The 22,000-nt window shown below is 37.0% G+C and overlaps 1 protein-coding gene across 1 annotated transcript in view; it reads left to right on the plus strand.

Moving 5' to 3' along the window:
* Positions 1–22,000, plus strand: part of UBR1 (ubiquitin protein ligase E3 component n-recognin 1) — a 138,521-nt gene that overhangs the window by 107,205 nt on the left and 9,316 nt on the right. Inside the window, exons 38-44 of the mRNA XM_061157446.1 lie at positions 873–940; positions 1,918–2,068; positions 6,108–6,195; positions 7,336–7,469; positions 8,894–9,002; positions 12,303–12,359; positions 14,164–14,241. Coding sequence (XP_061013429.1) covers positions 873–940; positions 1,918–2,068; positions 6,108–6,195; positions 7,336–7,469; positions 8,894–9,002; positions 12,303–12,359; positions 14,164–14,241 — 685 coding nt within the window. The remainder of the gene's footprint in view (positions 1–872; positions 941–1,917; positions 2,069–6,107; positions 6,196–7,335; positions 7,470–8,893; positions 9,003–12,302; positions 12,360–14,163; positions 14,242–22,000) is intronic.

Below are 22,000 nucleotides of genomic sequence, written 5' to 3' on the forward strand. Positions count from 1 at the left end.
CTGTCTACACTAGAGGCTTTAGAGAAGTCAAGTACCTTGCCTGTGACAGTTATAGGAAGTACTGGACCCCATTTCTGTCTGACTCCAAAGCCCATGCTCTTAACTTTTATGCTTTTTGTTTAGAATCTTGGATTCGGGGTTAAGAAATTGACCTAGTCTGAAAACAATCTTCTCTCCTTCATTTTAACCAAATGATAGCTTTATTTAAATATAATTAATTCTCACACTTATGTATATATAAACACTTATTGTTTTGAATTCTTGATTTCACTTCCTTGTCACTCTTTCCCTGACTTCTGAATTTAGAGACTGATCAAAATCAGAAAGGCGAAGTTTTTGAGCTGTCTGCATTTCCTTCCACTCATCAGTTGTCTAGTTTTGTTCAGGAGGATTGTCTCCATCCTCTTTCACTTACCCGATTTGCATGCTCTCCCTGCTCCCCAACCCCAAACTTGTTCATATATTTAGTGTATCACAGAACATTTAGAAATGTGTAGTTAGAGGTAGGGAGTGGTAGAGAACATTGTTTAAAAGTAATTCTTTTTCATTCAGCAAGTATAATACTTATCGAACAATTTCTTATTTCAGTCATCCTAGCTTATTTACCCTTTCTTCCTATATCTTATCTTTCAACCATTAAATTGCATTCAGAGCTTTTTAGAGCCTTTTCTCAGTTTAGTTTATCTTTAGTTATGGTTCCCATATCTTAAAGGTGTGATGGACCAGTTTATCAGTTTCTGTATTTTTTTTTTCAGTTTCTGTATTATAACCCTGTTAAATTTTTGTTTTAGATGCTAGTATGTTGTATTACATTTAACTGCATTGCTGTATTACTGGCTGAATTACATTAAGGTTTTTTGTTTGTTTTTCAGTTGTTCTTCCTAACCTGCAATCAGAAGCTACACCTTGCCTTCTATCCATAGATCTATTTCATGTTTTGGTAAGTGTTCAGTAAATTTTCTTTTTAAGTCACTCAAGTTTATAAGTGTTTTCCTCATTCAAATTTTATGCTCTTTGTTCAAGATTATAAATACTGATCTTGAAAGTTTAGTCTCTTTTTTCCATTCCCTTTACAAATAGATACAGATTTGATTGAGACCATCAAAATCACTTTAAAAATGAAACCACATTTACCCTTTACTTTGTAATAGATTGTAGTCTAGTTGATTATATTTAGTTAGTGTCTATATAGGCAGACTTTTTCTAATAATATGTTTTCCCCCTTCCCCTTTTTCTCAACTTGTTTACATTATAAGCAGTGAATAATGGTGTGAGCTGTCTTAAAATTGTTAATTATTCGTGATATGGACCAGGCCATGGGTGCATCTAGGTGTTCCCCAAAACACCTATGGTTAGTGACAACTGTTTTGAATTTCTTGCACAGTTTTTCCATCTCTGTGACGATTTCATTCCTTCAAGACAAGTTTTCTAGAGAGCCATGGTAAGGTTAGGATCATGAACTTTGTGGATGCAAGGTTAGCCAGTATCCTCTACCCTGTCGTTGTCACCACTGTCTTTTCAAATTGCTCATGGGAATCTTGAAAGGAATGCTGGTAACTGGACCTTACCCCCGATATTATGATTTGGTTGGACTAGGGTGGGGCCCATGTATCTATGTTATTTTAAGAGCTCCCCAAATAGTTGTAATGTTGAATCCCCTAAAACCACAGAGTTGAGACCATTACCTGGAACTAGAATAAGCAGACCCAGCAAAGGGATAAATCTGTTTGATGATGGCTTTTATCCTCTGTTTATGGTATATTATATTCTAAAATATCCTGTTGAATAATTAGGAAAAAGATCGTGGTTATTTAGAAACACACATGGTGCAGTTTCTTGTATTCTTTATGTTTAGTTATGAGATTAACTTGTGTTGGTCCTTTTGCTCCCCATGTTGATGTTGATTTTCTCTCATAGGTGGGTACTGTGTTAGCATTCCCGTCCTTGTACTGGGATGATGCTGTTGATCTGCAGCCTTCACCAGTTAGCTCTTCCTATAACCACCTTTATCTCTTCCATTTGATCACCATGGCACACATGCTTCAGATACTTCTTACCATAGACACAGGTAAAGCTCCCGTCAATTGTTAATTGTAAATAACATTTGCCCATGATTTACTGGGAAAATTAATTATGCTTGTGGTTAACCATTCTGTATTATGTCTCTTATTGAATGATCATTCATTTCTTTACAGATGCTGTTTAAAGGGAAAGGTAGAATTGTGACAGGAATAATTAGCTAGACAACCTGATTCTCTCCCTTGCAGCTACTCTCTAGGTACACAGGGAGGCCATTTGGATCTGCTTTTCCCTCTCTTTTTTTTTTCAGATTCCTCAAGGTCAGGGTTGGAGATTAGTCTCTCCAATGTTTGTCCCTGCCTAAATACTCTTGAGCCTTTTGATAAGCCTGTCTATGAAACATTATCGATCCCTCCAGCTGGAATGATAGTACTTGGTTCATTTTATAGCATTTATCACATGGTGTCTTATTTTATAGTTATATCTTACTGCTGTTCTACTCCTTTCCCTGCTTCTCCTTGTTCCTGCATCCCTACTGTAAGTTTCTTGAATAGGGAACATTCAAATTTCAGAATCTTCCTTCATAAGTTTCAAATGTTTAGCAACTTTTGTTACACCCAATAAGAACTCAATGAATATTTTTTGGATGAAAATATATATATATCCTTGTTTGAAGATACATGGGTAATATAACATCATGGAATTGTGATATAGTTGTCCTTTTAGATTCTGCTCTCTATAGAAAGCAAAATTGGGTTTTGAGTATCAGTGGTCATTAATGGCTATTGAAAGTTCAAATAATTTAGAGGACAGGTAATTAAAGTGATCTTAGAACAGTATCTAGCAAAATTAAATACAAATTTACCTTTTGACCCACAGTCCCACTACTAAGAATCTACCCCAAAGCTCTACTGGCAGAAATATGAAAGAATATAAACACAAGATAATTCACTGTAGCATTATTTGGAATAACAAAAAACTGGGTGTTTGGTTGAATAACCTATGATGTACCCATATATTAGAATGATGTGCAGCTATAAAATAGAATGAATAAGATCTACTGAAGAAGTGAGCTCTAAGATATTAAGTGAAAAAAAGTAGGGTACAGAGCAGAAGTTATAGTATAATTTTTGTGTAAGATACTTTATGTGTATTTATGCATATATATGCTTACATATATTCAATTTGCTTTTTAAATAAATGAAATGACAGAAGTATAAATGGAAAATGAAAAACAGTTACCTCTGGTACAAAGTAAAGAGTACAAGAATTTATGCAAAGACTCTTGTGAATTTTTTTTAATGTAGTTGATCTTAGAACTCTAATTATACTTAACTAAAAAAAAGATCTGAATGGCAAAAATAATTTTTTGACAGTTGAAAGCAACAAATGAACCTAAGAAATATATTGAGAAAATAATTGCTTAGTAACTTTAAAAAACAGTATTTCAACTGTACTTTCCTAGTAGGATATATTCTGGTAATGGAGGAACTAAAAGAAACAATCTTAAGTTGAACCCAATTAGTAGTATGAGTGGTACTAATATTATTATTTTGAAATTATCTTAGGTAATTTTTAAATCAAGTAAGTGATTGTGTTAATGCCATTGGGAACTGAATTTTCAGTATGAGAAGGAAGACACACAAAAGTAAATTTGGAAAAATTAAATATAAACCGAATAATCTCCCAGTCAGAATCCCTGCCAGTTGTTCTTTGATTATCAGCAAATTAATTTTAAGTTTATTTGGCAAGGCAGAAGACTCAGAATAGCCAAGTCAGTATTGAAGGAGATGAACAAAGTCAAAGGGCTGATACTACCTGACTTTAAGATTTGTTAGAAGGCTCTAGGAATGAAGACAGTGTAATATTAGTGAAAGAACAGATAAATGAATCAGTGGAACAAAACAGAGCCCAAAATACACCTCCATAAATATAATCAACTGATCTTTGATAAAGGAATGAAGACAAATGGAGGAAAGACAGTCTTTTCAACAAATGGTGCTAGAACAACCGAATACCCACATGTAAGACACAAACACAGATCTTACACATTTCCCAAAAATTAACTAAAAATAGATTTTAGACCTACATGTAAAATACAAAACTATAAAACTCTTAGAAGATAACATAGAAGAAAATCTAGGTGATTTTGAGGATGCAGTGACTTTTTAGGTACAATACCAAAGGTATAATCCATGAAAGAAATAATTGATAAGCTGGACTTCTTACAATTCAGAACATTTGCTTTGCAAAAGATTATTATCAAGAGAATTAGAAGATAAGCCACAAACTGGTTAAACATATTTGCAATAGATGCATCTGATAAAGAACTGATAAAGAACCAGAATATACAAAGGACTAAGATTCAATGGTAAGAAAACAAACAGCCTCATTGAAAATGGACAAAAGACCTGAACAGACACTGAAGATATCCTGATGGCAAATAAGCATATGAAAAGATTTCAGTGTCAGGTGTCATTAGAGAATGACAAATTAAAACAACGAGATACCAGTATACATTCATTAGAATGGGAAAAATCCAAAACACTGACATCCTTGCGTATTGGCAAGGATGTGAAACAACAGGAACTCTCATTCTTTGCTGGCAGGAATGAAATCAATGCCACTTTGAGATACTATTTGGCAGTTTTTTACAAAACTATCATACTCCTACCATGCAGTCTAGCAGTCACACTCCTTGATACCTACCCAAATGAACTGAAAACTTATGTCCACACTAAACCTGCACACAGGTGTGTATAGTAGCTTTACTCAATTGCCAAAACTTTGAAGCAACCCATATGTCCTTGTGAATGGACAAATTAACTGTGGTACATCCAAACAATGGAATATTCTTCAGTTCTAAAAAGAAATGAGCTATTAAGCGATGAAAGGACATGGAGGAATCTTAAGTGTATACAACTAAGTGAAAGAAGCATATTTGAAAAGACTATATATTGTATGATTCCAACTATATGACATTATGGAAAATGCATAACTATGAGATAGTAAAATGACCAGTGGGGATTGGCAAGGGTTAGGGGAGAGAAAGGTGAATAGGCAGTGTGCAGAAGGCTTTCAGGGTAATGAAACTATTCTGTTGGATATAATAATAGTGGGTACAACTTATTATACATTTGTCAAAACCCATAGAATGTACAGGGCTTCCCTCGTAGCTCAGTCGGTAAAGAATCTGCCTGCAATGCAGGAGACCGGGGTTCAATTCCTGGGTGGGAAAGATCCTCTGGAAAAGGAAATGGCAACCCACTCCAGTATTCTTGCCTGGAGAATCCCTTGGCCTGGAGGGTTACAGTCCATGGGGCTTGCAAGAGTGAGACACGACTTAGAGACTAAACCACCACCATAGAATGTACAATAGCAAGAGTTATCTCTAATGTAAGCTATGGACTTTGAGTGATAATGATGTATCACTGTAGACTATAACAAATGTGCCAGTGGTGCTAATAGTAGGGGAGACCGTAGGTTTTTGGGAACAGTAGGTATATGGGAAATCTGTGCTTTCCACTCAGTTTTGCTGTGAACCTAAAACTGCTTTAAAAAAGTAGTTTATTAATTTTAAAAGATATTGTTCAAATAAATAAATAAAAGATATTGTTACATGCGTTTGTGCATTTATCAAACTTCATCAAATGGTGCATTTAATATTTATGTATTTTATTGCATTATAAAATTTACCTCAAATCGAAAAGTTATATACAAATATCGAACTCTTTATTTATTTATTTTTTTATTTTGGACTGTGCTGTGTCTTCATTGCTGTGCACAAACTGTCTCTAATTGCAGCGAGTAGAGGGCTACTCTCTAGTTGTGGTGCATGGGCTTCTCACTGCGATGACTTCTCTTGTTGTGGAGCACGACCTCTAGGTGCTTGGGCTTCAGTAGTTGTGGTGCATGGGCCTAGTTGCCCCACAGCATGTGGGATCTTCCTGCACCAGGGATCGAACCCGTGTCCCCTGCATTGGTAGACAGTCTTAACCATTGGACCACCAGGGAATTCTGAAATTGAGGATTCACTAATAAATTGAATAGTAAATTCATAGATTTATCTTTCAGAATTTCTTTTTCAGGCCTCCCCCTTGCACAGATACAGGAAGAAAGTGAAGAGGCTCGTTCTGCATCTTCTTTCTTGGCAGAAGTTTCTCAGTATACAAGTGGGTGAGTAACAGCCCATTAGTCCAGTCTATCTCAATATTGTTTTTATAATTCCACATCTTTGTTCAGTTGTTGGCAGTATCTCTTGAACCATTTTAATTCCAGTTTTTAAAAATCAGTTAAAGGCTTTTGGAATAACAACAAATAAAAATTTCCCATTCATTTGTTTCTGAGACTGAAAACAAATTTTGACACATCTTTATTCTTATAAGCTATTACAGGAATATAGGCAAAAGATGATAGGATTTTAATAAGATGCAGCAGTTAAACTTTAAATAAATGTAAAAAGTTGAAAATAGGCTGTCCTTTTAAAGCAGTTGGTACAGTTAATACACTTAACTACTTAGAAGTTTTTTTAAGGCTGTTGTGAGTAATATGTAAAATATATTGACAATACAGAGGTTAAAACCAAAAGTGCAATAGAGTGCTCTGCTGAGCATCATCTGCTGCCAAGTTTCCCTCTTTGTTTTCATCTTCTTCATCAGTCAACTTTTTTTCAGTTTAAGTACTGAATATATATGTATTTATGTTAATAGACTTTATTTTTTTAGAGCTGTTTTAGGTTTACAGAATACAAAGTAACCAAGAGTTTCCATTTCCTCCCTCCCACCACCAGTTTCTCCATTACATCTTTCATTTGTGTGGTATATTTGTTAAAGTGATGATCCAGTATTGATACATTGTTATTTACTATATAGTCCATAGTCTACATTAAGGTTCTTGCTTTGTGTTATAAGATTATAGTATCATATAGATTATTAGTTTCACTGTCCTGAAAATCACCAGTTTTAATACAGAAGTCAGGAAAGTATTAAACTTTTTAAGCTAATTTAGCTGCTTTGGTTAGTTACTGATAAATACATTTGCTCCACATTTCATTACAAGGGTTAGGAAAAAGAAAAAAGTTGTTCTTTGCCTTAAGAATCTACCTCATAAAATATGCAAGATTTGTGGTTTGCTTTAAGAAGCTGTTAGGAGATTTAAAGACTGAAGCTATAGCTAGTTAAATATTTTGTTTTAATGTTTAAATGTTAATGCATAAAAAATTATTTAATGCTGAGATGTGTTTTTGAAAGGGGATGTATTTACAATCTGGGTGTTCTGATTTGTATTCTGTTCTGTTCTGGAATTGTTGCCTCTCAGCTGCATTGGATGTGGTATTCCTGGCTGGTATTTATGGGTCTCCTTGAAGAATGGCATCATCCCGTATCTTCGCTGTGCTGCATTGTTTTTCCACTATTTACTTGGAGTAACTCCACCTGAAGAACTGTTTACCAGTAAGTAGGAAAATGAAATCACAGAGTAGTAAATAAGGGACTTTTTTGTTACCTTCAACCTCAAGGGTGAGAGCAGCCAAAACCACCTCTTTATTCCTCACCTCTTTATCAGTGTTCATTCCAAACACGTGTGCCCCTGCCCTGGTGTGGGTAAAAGGTGAGATCAGAAACCAGATTAGCCTCATAATCTACAAAACCTATTCATAGTGCCTATCTATGTAGAAATTTTGTATTTGAGCTTACAAAATCCCTTCATGCAGTATAGGACAGATAAGAAATTACAGAGATTGGTTGGCTTTAAAGAAAGAGAACTGTTTGGCTTTATAATATACTCTAATTCTCAAAGTTTGAACATTTGACTGTATCTATTATGAAATAAATAAAATGCTGCTGGGAAAGGCCTGTTGTGTTAACCGAGGCCCTGTGTATTTGAGTAACAGAATAATTTCCTTTCTTCTTTACTTGCCTTAAATCTGCATCAAGGCAGAGAAGGTTTCCTTGTGGCTTTGTATGGGTAAAAATCAGAAGGTTTGTATGATTTTGGAAGAGTCATCAAATTTCCTCTGAGATGCTTTCTTTTGTTCTTTTCTCAGATCAGCCTTAACAGGGTTCTTTGTCTTGAACTCTGTTCAGTGGGGCTCATTAGATGTAGGTTTGTTTATTCTGATTCTGTATAAATAGGATACTGCTTTCTTTCCAAGTGGTTGTCAGCACAGATTTGTGTTTTCATTCTTTAAAAAATTATTTATTATCTTGTTGGTGCTGTCATATGGTAATGGATAAGATAAAGTCCTTTCTTTTATTAGAGAGGAGATGAAATATAAGCCAACAGATAAATACATATAGTATAATGTCAAATGGTGATAAGTGCTACAAAGAAAAATACAGCAGGTCATGAGAATAGAGAATGCTGGGGCAGAGTCATGTTTGTGAAGAGACATTGAGCAGAGAGATCAAAAAGGACATGGCGTTGAACTGGATGGAGAGTTGAAGGAAGAGTATTGTAAGCAGAAGGAACAGTAAATGCAAAGCGTTTGCTTGATGTCATCAAAAAATAGTAGAGATGAGTGACTGAAGCTTAATGAACAGGGGGAGGAAGGTAAGAGATGAAGTCAGATCAGGTCTGATGAAGTCAAATGATGTCAGAGATGAAGTCAGATCAGATGAAGTCAGATCATGTAAGCACTTTTGTATTTTGTCTTTTGGGTGTGGTTTGACGTAGGAGAAGTCTGATCAGGAGAATGACTCAAATCAGATTTAAAAGGATCACTGTGTCTTATTTGTCACCCACAATTTTACAGAGTACAAAGTATACTCTGTATAGGCAGAATATAGAAATGAGCATAAACAGTGAAGAAACTCTAGACACAGGATGACCAGGTAAGAATAATGTACTTATTAAATATATTTTTGTTTTCTTGTAGATGCTGCAGAAGGAGAGTACAATGCACTCTGTAGCTATTTATCTTTACCCACAAATTTGTTCCTGCTTTTCCAGAAATATTGGGATACTGTGAGACCCCTCCTCCAGAGGTACTGCAGGGATAAAATACCATTATTGGATTATTATACAGTTTGGAAATTTTAAATTTAAAATACCTGCTAAGCTTTTAGATTGATTACTGTTGATTGAAGGGGACAACAAAAACACACAAGGTTCCTAATTCACACATGGAAGAAGTTGGGGATAAGACCAGCAGCAATGTTCCACCATGACTGCCAATCATTGTGCTTAAGTTCCTCACAGCTGCTGTCTCATCCCAGTTTTAAATGGGGTGGCGGTGGTGGTGAAGTGAGGATAAGTCATGTGGTCAGCAATGATACAGTCACAGTTGAGCATCAGAAGAACCCAGAGTGGGGCAGCAATAGTAGCATATCTCATAGTAGCACATATCTTAGAAAGGTGACTGAGGAGGTAATAAAAGTCACAATGTAATATTACTCAGCCATAAAAAGGAACGCCTTTGAGTCAGTTCTAATGAGGTGGGTGAACCTAGAACTTATACAGAGTGAAGTGAGTCAGAAAGAGAAAGATAAATATCATATTCTAACACATATACAGAATCTAGAAAAATGATACTGAAGAATCTATTTACAGGGCAGCAGTGGAGAAACAGACATAGAGAATAGACTCATGGACATGGGGAGAGGGGAGGAGGGGGTGAGATGTATGGAAAGAGTAACATGGAAACTTACATTACCATATGCAAAATGATAGACAACCAGAATTTGCCGTATATCTCAGGAAACTAAAACAGGGGCTGTGTATCAACGTAGAGGGGTGGGATGGGGAGGAAGATGGGAGGGAGGTTCAGAAGGGAGGGGATATATGTATACCTATGGCTGGTTCATGTTGAGGTTTGACAAAAAACAACAAAAGTCTGTAAAGCAATTTTCCTTCAATAAAAAAAATTAACTTTTAAAAAAGTCATTTGGTAACTCAAAAATGTATCCATTTAAATTTCCCATGGAGAAGTGTGTTTTTCTTTTATTAAAGATTTCTTTGTACCCCCATACTTAATAGACCCTTCTGCTTGCTTACTCTCTACCCTTCAAATCTCTAGTCTCCTAACCCTATCTTTGCTACCACCATTTTCTATCTTTTTTTTTTTAGATATAATCGACATATACCATGAATTTAATAGTCAGTTCTCATCGTGTTACTCTGTTTCCCCCATTAAAGATCCTGACATCCATTTCTGACACTTGGGGAGGGTGTTTTTCCCACACATCCAACAAGTAATTTTTCAGCATTAGCTGGGTGTCCTACAATTCAGCTCAGTATCTACCTGGAGATAGTGTCAGATCCCACAGGCTGAGGGCTCAGTCCTAAAAACATGACAACCTCACATAATTCAGAAAGAACCTAGCTGTCACAAATCCAGGCTGTCTCCTGTGCTGACCAAAAGGCTATATAGTGTGATTAATTTATAGAGCAGCTCACAGAACTCAGAGAAACGTTTTTCCCTACTAGGGCATCAGTAAAAGGTTATAACTCAGGGCCAGCCAGATAGAAGAGATACACAGGGCAAGGTATGGGGGAAAGGGAGCAGAACTTCCACACACACTGAGTACACCACTCTCCCCGAATTGACACGTGTTCCCCAACTTGGAAACTCTCCAAACGTGGTGAGATCTCCTAGCTACCAGCCCTCATGCTTATGTTCAGTCTTGGTTTGATAGACATAGGTTTAGCCCAAGTAATTCCATTTGTGGCTTCTCATCTCTTTTTTTAACATTATCAGTCACAGTATCACACTCATGATTTCCTTTAGTCTTTTCAGTTTTCTCCCCTTTACTTTTCTCCTTTTTCTTTAATCGGCGTCTTGTTGCCTGCATGCTCAAGTCAGGACTTGTGTGAGTGTCTGCCCGTCTCTGGCCACCTTTCCATGTGTTCTCATCTCTTCTTTTGGGTGCTTTTCTGTGTTTCCTCATTTCTCATGAGGTAGTCTGATTTCCAGTGTGATAAAAATGAGTCAGATGGATCCAAAAAAATCAGTACCATGCTTTGTGTTGAGTACAATCACAGTAGTTTATACTAATTTTATTTTTATATAGTTGGAGTTGATACATTCATAGCTTGCCATTCTAGTTTAATGTTAAAAATTCAAACTTTGAAACGCAAAGTCTGTGCCATTCCTGGCTCTGCTTGCCTCAAAGCCTTACCTCATCGTCTGCTCTGAAAGACAGGGAACTGACCTCTCTAGGCCATATTTCCCAGTCTCCATTGTCAGTTGGCTTCAGCCTGTGGGAGGCACTGGCAGGATATTGGAGGCCAGGAGGAAGAGAGAAACCTGTGTTTAGGTCACCTCTCTTTGTCTTGTGGGGCATCCGTGACAGTGGCTATAGCTCTTCTCTGACTCTAGTTCCCACCAGACAAGTCTGCTGTAGTTCCAGCATCCACCTGTTGCAGGAAAGGGGGACCCCATCCAGGGCCCAAGAGTGGGCTCTTGTCTAATACTCAGAAGTGAATTATCTGAGGAGACACACGTGCTGCCAAAGCTAGAGACTTTATTGGGAGGGGGCGCCCAGGTGGAGAGCAGCAGGATAAGAGAACTCAGAACTGTTCTGCCATGTCTCAGGTTTTATGGTAATTGAGGTAGTTTACGGGGTGTCTCTGGCCTATCACTCTGACTCAGGGTCCTTCCTGGTGACACCTACATCACTCAGCCAAGATGGAGTCTAGCAAAAGAGATTCTGGGAGGTTGGTGGGATGCATGGACTGGCTTCTCCTTTTGATTTTCCTGAATTCTTCTGTTTGGTGGTAGCTTGTTAGTTCTGCATTCATTATGAGTTATAAGATAACTCATACAGGAGGATACTATAGTGCCTAGCCAGTGCAAGTGGTTTTGGTCACTGGTTCATCTGATACACCACTGACCCTTAGCTCCAAGGATACCATTCCAAAAATACTGTTTTGTTCCTCCAGCCTGGCAGGGCTAGTAGCTTCCTATTATTGGCTGATCTTCTTGTTGCCTCCTTGCTTTTTTGTCTCCTGGTTGACTTCTCAGCCTTTCTGTCACCTTTATTTCCAATTTCTGGTATTAAATTCCCTCTTGTAAAATACTGAGCGTAGTTTATGTTTTTCTAGTAATAGATAAACCCTTTAAAAAAGAAATTAATAGGAGATTTGGGGGATGATAAATATTAAGACATAAAAAAAGAAGGGGAGAAAAGAAAAGGAGAAGAAAGAAGAGGCACGATGTAAGGTAAAAGAAGTCTAGCAGAGAGCACATGGAAAGAAAGGGCCGAGAGGTTTAGTGAGGATGGCTCGATGAATATTGCACTAAGGTCGTGATGACCCATTTGCTTTTCTCTCTGCTTCCCATACAGGTGGTGTACAGACCCTGCCTTACTAAACTGTTTGAAGCAAAAAAGCACTGTAGTCAGGTTGGTTTTACTTCTCCGTCCTTCCCTACAAATTGTGTTTCCAAAAGTAGTTAGCTGATGAGTATGCTTTCTAGTCTGTTTTCATTCTCACTCAGCATACTACTTCTTACATTTCTGTTATGGCTTGCTGAAAATTCCATTCTTCCTACAATTGATTTTTTTCTTGGAGTAACTGTCCTTTCCCTCTTAAATTGTTTGGCACCACCAACTCCTGTTTCTTAAGCTAATGCATACCTGTTAAAAGGCAAAGGAAGAGATGGTTTCTTGGAGCTACTACTTATTAAAATGAGAGGGTAGTGACAGCATTCATGTAAATCACTTTTTTTTTCCTTTTGAGAATGAAAACATAAGTAAAACTATTCCCTCCTCCCCACCTCCTCCTCTGTATGGTTGGAGCCTACTCAACAGAAGTTTTCTTCAGCCCCCCTGTCTCCTTTAAGTTTTGGCTTAATCAAAATCCATCTCTTCCTCAAGGACTGATTTAAATATTACCTTCTCCCTGAAACCTATGCTAACATATCCTCTCATATGCATAACCCAGTTTTAGTGATTTAGAGATTATAGCTCCGCCTCCTGTGCTCAGAGGCAGTCGTATTCACATCACCAAGAAGGGTTTAAAAGATGAGTACATATTTTAGGACTATTAGTCTCACAAAAGTTATTATGTATCTGTTAGACATCTGCTGTTTCCCCAGCATGGTACTAAACTAACATTACTTCTGGAGAGTTAAAAGATATATAACACATAGAGGTTTCAGTCATAGGTAGTTTATAGAGTAGTTATATACATAAATTCAAGAGATAAGATAAAGTGTAATAATATATGGAATATACTGTTAATGCTAATAGAAAGTTAGAGAGTAAATATTCTTAATGATATAAGTTTAGCCTTAGAGGAGATAATTTTTGCTGCACACAGAAGGAATTACAGAATTTGAATTGATTGGGGTTTAAGGAGAGACTTTTGTATTATTCATGTTATTTCAGCTGACCTTTATATGAGATAATAATTTCATATTATTCATATGACCTTTCCCAGGGCATACATGCAAGGCTTTTGTTGTGTTAGTATGGTGAGAATGAAAAATAACACTTACAAACATGTATTAGGTACTAAGTATATTATGTTTTGCTTCAATATCTAATTGAGTTCTCAACAGCCCTTTGAGGTTCTTTGATACTGTTATTCATATTTAACATTTTTTCAATCAGCATGAGTATTTAATGTTTCTCTCCTCACCCCACCCCCTAACAAAATGTGTTACTAAATTGATAGTCTACCTTATGACTGAGGGAGCATAATATATTTATTCTCAGTTTACAGACCAGCAAATACAGGATTAGGTTCAGTGGCTTGTCGACTGTCAGAATCTAGGATTTGTAACTGGGCCTGTTTGATTTCAAAGATTGTGTTCTTAACTGCTACTTTATGTTACTTCCTAGACAGTATAGAAATAATAGAACAATTTAGTCTTAGGAAACAGTAGGAGTTGGATTTGGAAAGGAAACCAGCTGATGAAAGATCTGGAATTCTAGACTGAAAAGTTTGGATAAATCTAATCAACAGTGCAAATTACTATGGATTGTAAAAATGAATCCCCTAAGTTTTTTCTTTTGTTTTTGACTGTGCCATGTGGCAGGATCGTAGTGCCCTGACCCGGAATTGAACCTGTGCCTCCTGCAGTGGAAGCAGGACCACCAGGGAATTTTTCTCTCATTATTTTTAAAACATTCATCCTTCTATTACTTGGTCTGTTTTTCACCTGGGCTTATTTACTCATTGCCATTTAAATTATATTTCTAGGTACCCTAGAAAAAGAAATAGTTTGATAGAGCTTCCTGATGACTATAGCTGCCTCCTAAATCAAGCTTCTCATTTCAGGTAAGAAGAAATTTTTTTTTTTTTTGAGCTTGCATTTGGTAAATACCACCACTAGCAAATTTTAATTGATGAAGAAGTCTCATAACATACAATTTTGTATAATTCATTGGCATTTAGTGTATTGCTAATATTGTACAGTAACTATTTCTCTCTAGTTTCCAAACATTTTTAGCACGCCAGAGAAAAACCTTGCATCCACTAAGTAATCATTCCCCATCCTGTTCTTTCCCAGTTCCCTGGTAACTGATAATCTGCTTTCTATCTCCATGGATTTGCCTATTCTGGATACATTATATAAAAGGAATCATACAATCTGTGACCTTTTGTTGCCGGGGTCCAGCCCCAGCAGGATCCAGGGGGTACCCTCAGGATGAACGGCGTCGGCGAGAGATAGAAGACACGTGAGACCAGCCTTGATAGGGCCAAGTCTGTCTTTATTTTTTGACAACAGTTTTTATACCCTCACTCAGAGTGTATCCAGGATACAAGATGCTCACTCATGTCTATACAGGGTTAGTTTACATTACGTCAGTTTGTCCTTAAGGAAGAATAAGATGCTTTCTGTATTTTGTTTCTATAATAAATCTTTACACATTATCTTTTGGCCTTAGGGCTTATTAACATTTTATGTAAGTCAGGTGAATGTAGGCCTGTTTTCTGTTTCTGTGGTGACCTTAACAGAAAAGTTACAGTCTCATAGGGCAACAGTACAGCATGTCACAACATAATAAAAATATGACCCTGTTAATACCAACATCAATTCTTCTGCAAAAGTTGTCAATTAAATTTATCTAAAAGTTTTACCCCATACAGACTTTGTGGCTCTAATAAGACGGCCTCTGCCTAGCACTCCTGGCTAATAATTAACAACTATTTCATTGTTACAATACTAGGGCTAAGCTCTTATTTTTCTAGATCTATAACTATATTAACAGTGGTTACCATAGCAAAACCTTAGCACACTAAAAGCAAAAACACAGCAAGCAAACATTAACCCAATAACCACTTTTATAATAATTTTTCTTATATTTTTTAATTAAACTCCTTCATCCCTCAAAAATGCTCTATATCTATTAGGGCTTTTATATAATCAGGTTCTTTATGCTATTCTATGATTAAAATATCATAAGCAATCATGCATATTAGTACCAAGGGCATAAATGCATTTGACTAACAAACTACCAGCAAAGGAACTCAAATTAAAACACTCCTTTTACCCTAAATAATCTCATAAAATACCACCACCCTAAAAACTTATAAAGTTCTAAATTAATTATTATTTGGAAAGAGATCGGGGAAGGCCTTCCTGCCTGTGTCAGAGAAATTAGGGAGTAGTCCATTGAGGCAGGCATCAGAAAGACAGATATCATCTTTAAGGTGAGAGCCGGGGGCAGCTTTGGGGCAGCTTTTCGGAATCCCTGAAAGCCTGATCCGCCTTGCCCGTCAGGCTTTCTCCCCATGACCTTGTCATGGGTGGGATCTCGTGAGCTAGCCTTTTTGGAATCCTTGAAAACCTGATCCGCCTTGCCCGTCAGGTTTTCTCCCTCATGACCTTGTCATGGGTAGGATCTCGTGTGCTGGCTCCCGGCATTTTGTGTCTGGATTTTTTCAATTAACATCCCTTTAAGGTTCATCCAAGTTGTAGGACGTATCAGTATTTCATTTCTTTCTTGGATAAATAATCCTTTGTATGTGTACACCAAAATTTATTAATCTGTTCATCCATTGATGAGCATTTAGGTGGTTTCCCTCTTTAGACTGTTATGAACAATGCTACTATAAATAATCATGTGCAAGTTTCTGGTTGGACACATATTTTAATTTTTCTTGGGTATATATATTCCTAGGAGTGGTATGTTGGATCATTATGGTAATCCTGTGTTTAATGTTTCGAGGAACCACTAAACGGTCTTCCACAATGACTGCACCATTTTACACTCGCACCAGAATGTATGAGGGCCCCTGTTTCTCCATATTCTCATCAACACTTGCTATTTTCTGTTTATTTGTTTTTTTAACTAAAGCCATCCTAGTGGGTGAAAAAATGGTAGCTCACTGTGGTTTGATACACATTTCCTTAATGACCAGTGATGTGGAACATTTTTGTGTGTTCTTGTTATGTATCTGTATATGTTCTTTGAAGAAATGTGTGTTCAAGTTTTTTGCCCATTTTATAATTGTTTCTTTTAGTTGTTGAGTTTTAAGAGTTGTTTTTATTTTCTGAGTATTAAACCCTTACCAGACTTTAATTTGCAGATATTTTCTCCTGTAAGTTGTTTTCATATTCTTCATAACGTCCTTTGATATAGAAAAGTCCACTTTATGTTTTTTCTTTTGTTGCTTATGCTGTTGGTATAATAATTTGTTGCCAAATGTGAAGTCATGACAATATATCCCTATGTTTTTTCCAAATAATTATATACTTTTAGTTTTTCTATTTTGGCTGTAGATCCGTTTGGACTTAATTTTTCGAATAAAGTAGGAGGTACGACTTCATTCTTTTTTTCATCTGGTTTCCAGTTGTCCCAGCATCATTTTTTGAAGACTGTTGTTGCCCTCTCATTAAATAGTCTGGCACCTACTTTAAAAATCAGTTGGTCATAGATATTTGATTTTATTTCTGGATTCTCAGTTCTGTTCCATCGGTCTATATATCTATCCTTATGCTAGTACCACATCATTGTAATTACTGTAGCTTTGAAGTAAGTTCTGAAATTGTAACATAAGAGCTTTCCAAATTTGTTTTTCTTTTTCATTATTATTTTGACTACTTGGAGGTCATGTGCGGTTACATTGGAATTTGAGAACTGACTTTTTCTTTTCTGCAAAAGAGGCAATTGGGATTTTAATAGAGATTGCATTAATCTGAGGATCACTTTCTGGAGTGTTGTCTTCTTAACAGTAAGCATTAAGCCTTCTAGTTCGTGAGCATGGATGCCTTCCATGCTTAAGCCTTCTTTACTTTTATTCAGTGATGTTTTGTAGTTTTCAGAGCACAAGACTTTTCATCCTTGGTTGCATTTATTCCAAGGTATTTTATTGTTTTGAATGCTATTACAAATGAAATTGTCTTCTTAATTTCCTTTTTGGATTGTTCATAGCTAATGTATTTAAGCACAACTGATTTTTGTCTGTTGATCTTGTACCCTGCAACTTTGCTGGGTGTCCATAGGGATGACAACCCAAGTTTAGTTTGAATTAATTCCAACTTAATTTCTATAGCATACATTAACTCTCTTTCTTCCTGATTCTTTCTCTCCTCTTATTGTTGTTGAAATCACAGATTTAACATTTTTATACCCTATATGCCTGTTAACATAGATTTGTAATGATTGTTTTACGTATTTGCCTTTTAAATCATACAGGCAACAAGAAGTTTTGTATCAAAAATTACAATAATATTAGCTTTTGTGATAGCTTTTTTTTTACCTTTACCAGTTATCTGTTTTTTACCTTCAAGTTACCTTTCGTGTTCTTTTGCTTTACCATGAAGAACTCTCTTTAGGATTTCTTATAGGACAGACCTGCTAACAGTGGACTAGTATGGAAATGTCTTAATTTCTTCCTTATTTTTAAAGGATTGTTTTGCCAGATATCAGATTCTTGGTTGATAGTTTTTTTAGTTTGAGCACATTAATGTATCATCGTACTATTTTCTAGCCTCCATGGTTTCTGATGAGAAACCAGCAGTTGATTTTATTGAGGATCTCTTGTGTGGGATAAGTTGCTTCTCTTTAGCTGCTTTCAAACATCTCTCTTTGTCCTGGCTTTTAACAGTTTGGTTATAACGTGCCTAAGTGTGGATCTCTGAATTTATCCTCCTTGTAATTCAGTTTGATATTTGGATGTGTAGACTCTCATATTTCAACATATATGGGAAGTTGTTAGCCATTATTTGTATTTCTTCAAATTTTCTTTCCTCTCTATTTATCTTGGACTTCTGTAATGCATGTGTATATTATTATGCATGATGGTGTTCCATTAATACCTCAGGCTCTGTTCCTTTTTCTTCATCCTTTTTTATTGGTCCGTTCCTCTGACTCCGTAATTTCAGTTGCCTTACCTTAAAATTCACTAGGGAAAAAAAAAAAAATTCACTAGGAACCTACAGAGGAACCTGGAATTGAATAGGAACGTGGAATGTTAGGTCCATGAATCAAAGCAAATTGGAGGTAGTCAAACAGGAGATGGCAAGAGTGAACATCGACATTTGAGGAATCAGCAAAATAAAATGGACTGGAATGGGTGAATTTAACTCAGATAACCATTTTATCTACTACCGTTGGCAAGAATCCCTTAGAAGAAATGGAGTAGCCATCATAGTCAACAAGAGTCCAAAACACAGTACTTGGATGCAATCTCAAAAATGACAGAATGATCTCTGTTCGTTTCCAAGGCAAACCATTCAATATCACAGTAATCCAAGTCTATGCCCCAACCAATAATGCTGAAGAAGCTGAAGTTGAAATGGTTCTATGAAGACCTACAAGACCTTCTAGAACTAACACCCAAAAAAGATGTCCTTTTCATTATAGGGGACTGGGATGCAAAAGTAGGAAGTCAAGAAATACCTGAAGTAATGGGCAAGTTTGACCTTGGAGTACAGAATGAAGCAGGGCAAAGGCTAATAGAGTTTTGCCAAGAGAACATACTGGTCATAGCAGTCACCCTCTTCCAACAACACAAGAGAAGACTCTACACATGGACATCACCAGATGGTCAACACCAAAATCAGATTGATTATATTCTTTGCAGCCAAAGATGGAGAAGCTCTATACAGTCAGCAAAACCAAGACCGGTAGCTGACTGTGGCTCAGATCATGAACTCCTTATTGCCAAATTCAGACTTAAATTGAAGAAAATAGGGAAAACCATTAAACCATTCAAGTATGACCTAAATCAAATCCCTTACGATTATACAGTGGAAGTGACAAACAGATTCAAGGGATCAGATCTGATAGACAGAGTGCTTGAAGAACTATGGATGGAGGTTCGTGGCATGTACAGGAGGCAAGGATCAAGATCATCCCCAAGGAAAAGAAAGGCAAAATGGATATCTGAGGAGGCCTTACAAATAGCTGTGAAAGGAAGAGAAGCGAAAGGCAGAGGAGAAAAGGAAAGATATACCCATTTGAATGCAGAGTTCCAAAGAATAGCAAGGAGAGATAAGAAAGCCTTCCTCAGTGATCAATGCAAAGAAATAGAGGAAAACAAAAGAATGGGAAAGACTACAGATCTCTTCAAGAAAATCAGATACACCAAGGGAACATTTCATGCAAAGATGGGCACAATAAAGGACAGAAATGGTATGGACCTCACAGAAGCAGAAGATATTAAGAAGAGATGGTAAAAATACACAGAAGAACTGTACAAAAAAGATCTTCACGACCCGGATAATCACAATGATGTGATCACCAACCTACAGCCAGACATCCTGGAATGGTAAGTCAAGTGGGCCTTAGGAAGCAACACTACAAACAAAGCTAGTGGAGGTGATGAAGTTCCAGTTGAGCTATTTCAAATCCTAAAAGATGATGCTGTTAAAGTGCTGCACTCAGTATGCCAGCAAATTTGGAAAACTCAGCAGTGGCCACAGGACTGGAAAAGGTCAGTTTTCATTCCAATCCCAAAGAAAGGTAATGCCAAAGAATGCTCAAACTACCACACAGTTGTACTCATCTCACACACTAGTAAAGTAATGCTCAGAATTCTCCAAGCCAGGCTTCAACAGTATGTGAACCATGAACTTCCAGATGTTCAAGCTGGATTTAGAAAAGGCAGAGGAACCAGAGATCAAATTGCCAACATCCGTTGGATTATCAAAAAACCAAGAGAGTTCTGGAAAAACATCTATTTCTGTTTTATTGACTATGCCAAAGCCTTTGACTGTATGGACCACAACATACTGTAGAAAATTCTGAAAGAGATGGGAATACCAGACCACCTGACCTGCCTCTTGAGAAATCTGTATGCAGGTCAGGAAGCAACAGTTAGAATGGATGTGGAACAACAGACTGGTACTAAATGGGAAAAGGGCTATATCAAAACTATATTGTTACCCTGCTTATTTAACGTATATGCAGAGCACGTCATGTGAAATGCTGGACTGGATGAAGCATAAGCTGGAATCAAGATTGCCGGGAGAAATACCAATAACCTCAGATTATACAGATGACACCACCCTTATGGCAGAAAGTGAAGAAGAACTAAAGAGCCTCTTGATGAAAGTAAAAGAGGAGATTGAAAAAGTTGGCTTAAAACTCAACATTCAGAAAACTAAGATCATGGCATCTGGTCCCATCACTTCATAGCAAATAGATGGGGAAACAGTGGAAACAGTGACAGACTTTATTTTTTGGGGCTCCAAAATCACTGCAGATGGTGACTGCAGCCATGAAATTAAAAGATGCTTGCTCCTTGGAAGAAAGTTTATGACCAACCTAGACAGCATATTGAAAAGCAAAGACATTACTGTGCCAACAAGGGTCCATCTAGTCGAAGCTATGGTTTTTCCAGTAGTCATGTATAGATGTGAGAGTTGGACTGTAAAGGAAGCTGAGCACCAAAGAATTGATGCTTTTGAACTGTGGTGTTGGAAAAGGCTCTTGAGAATCCCTTGTACTGTGAGGAGATCCAACCAGTCCATCCTAAAGGAAATCAGTCCTGAATATTCATTGGAAGGACTGATGTTGAAGCTGAAACTCCAATACTTTGGCCACCTGATGCAAAGAACTGACTCATTTCAAAAGCCGTAATGCTAGGAAAGATTGAAGGTGGGAGGAGAAAGGGATGACAGAGGATGAGATGGTTGGACGGCATCACCGACTCAATGGACATAAGTTGGAGTAAACTCTGCGAGTTGTCGATGGACAGGGAGGCCTGGCGTGTTGCTGTTCATGGGGTCACAAAGAGTCGGACATGACTGAATGACTGGACTGAACTGAACTGAAAATTTACTAATTCTTCTGCATGCTTCTATATGCTATTCAACCCCTTTGTAAGCTTTTAATTTCTGCTATTGTACTTTTCCATGTTTCCTTTTATAATTTTTCTGCTGATATTCCCTACTCTTTCATATATTTTCCTAATTTCCTTAGTTTTTTTTTTTTAAGTCAATGGTTTTTTCAAAGAGCATATTTAAGAGAGTTAAAGTCTTTGTTTTTAGTGTGTTGGGCTTCCTTAGGGATAATTTCTGTCAATCTCTTTTTTTTCCTATGAGTGGGCCATACTTTTCCATTTCCTTGTAAGTTTTGTTGAGAATGGGACATTTTGAGTATTGTGATGTAATAACTCTGGAAATCAGAGTCCCCCCATTCTATGAACTGCCATTGTTGCTTGGTAAAGGCTATAGTTATGTTTGTTTTAGTGCCTTTTCCAAGCCTTTTGTGCAAAGACTGTACTCGTTGTGTGTTCTGGAACTGGAATCACTATTCCATTATCTCTGTGGTCAGCCAGTAACTGACAGAGATTTCCTTAAATGCCTGGATCCAATAAGAAAAAAAGAGAGAGAATGAAAAATATAGACTGTTTTTCCTCTTTAAATCCTCTCTACTATTATCATCACCAAGAAAGTTGCTTTAGCCCATGGGAGTTGAAACAATGGCCAGTCCCTGTGCCAGCCCCTCAGTGAACTGCCAGGCAAAAATAAGCTTACAACCCTAATTTTTTGAGGACAAGGTCCTTCTTGTCCACCTTGGCAGCAACACACTGCACCATGATTGCGGGCAGCCACCCCCATAGCTACCTGGTGTGGAGCTTG

The sequence above is a fragment of the Dama dama genome, chromosome 12 (genome assembly GCF_033118175.1).
Source record: "Dama dama isolate Ldn47 chromosome 12, ASM3311817v1, whole genome shotgun sequence".
Taxonomy (NCBI): Eukaryota; Metazoa; Chordata; class Mammalia; order Artiodactyla; family Cervidae; genus Dama; species Dama dama.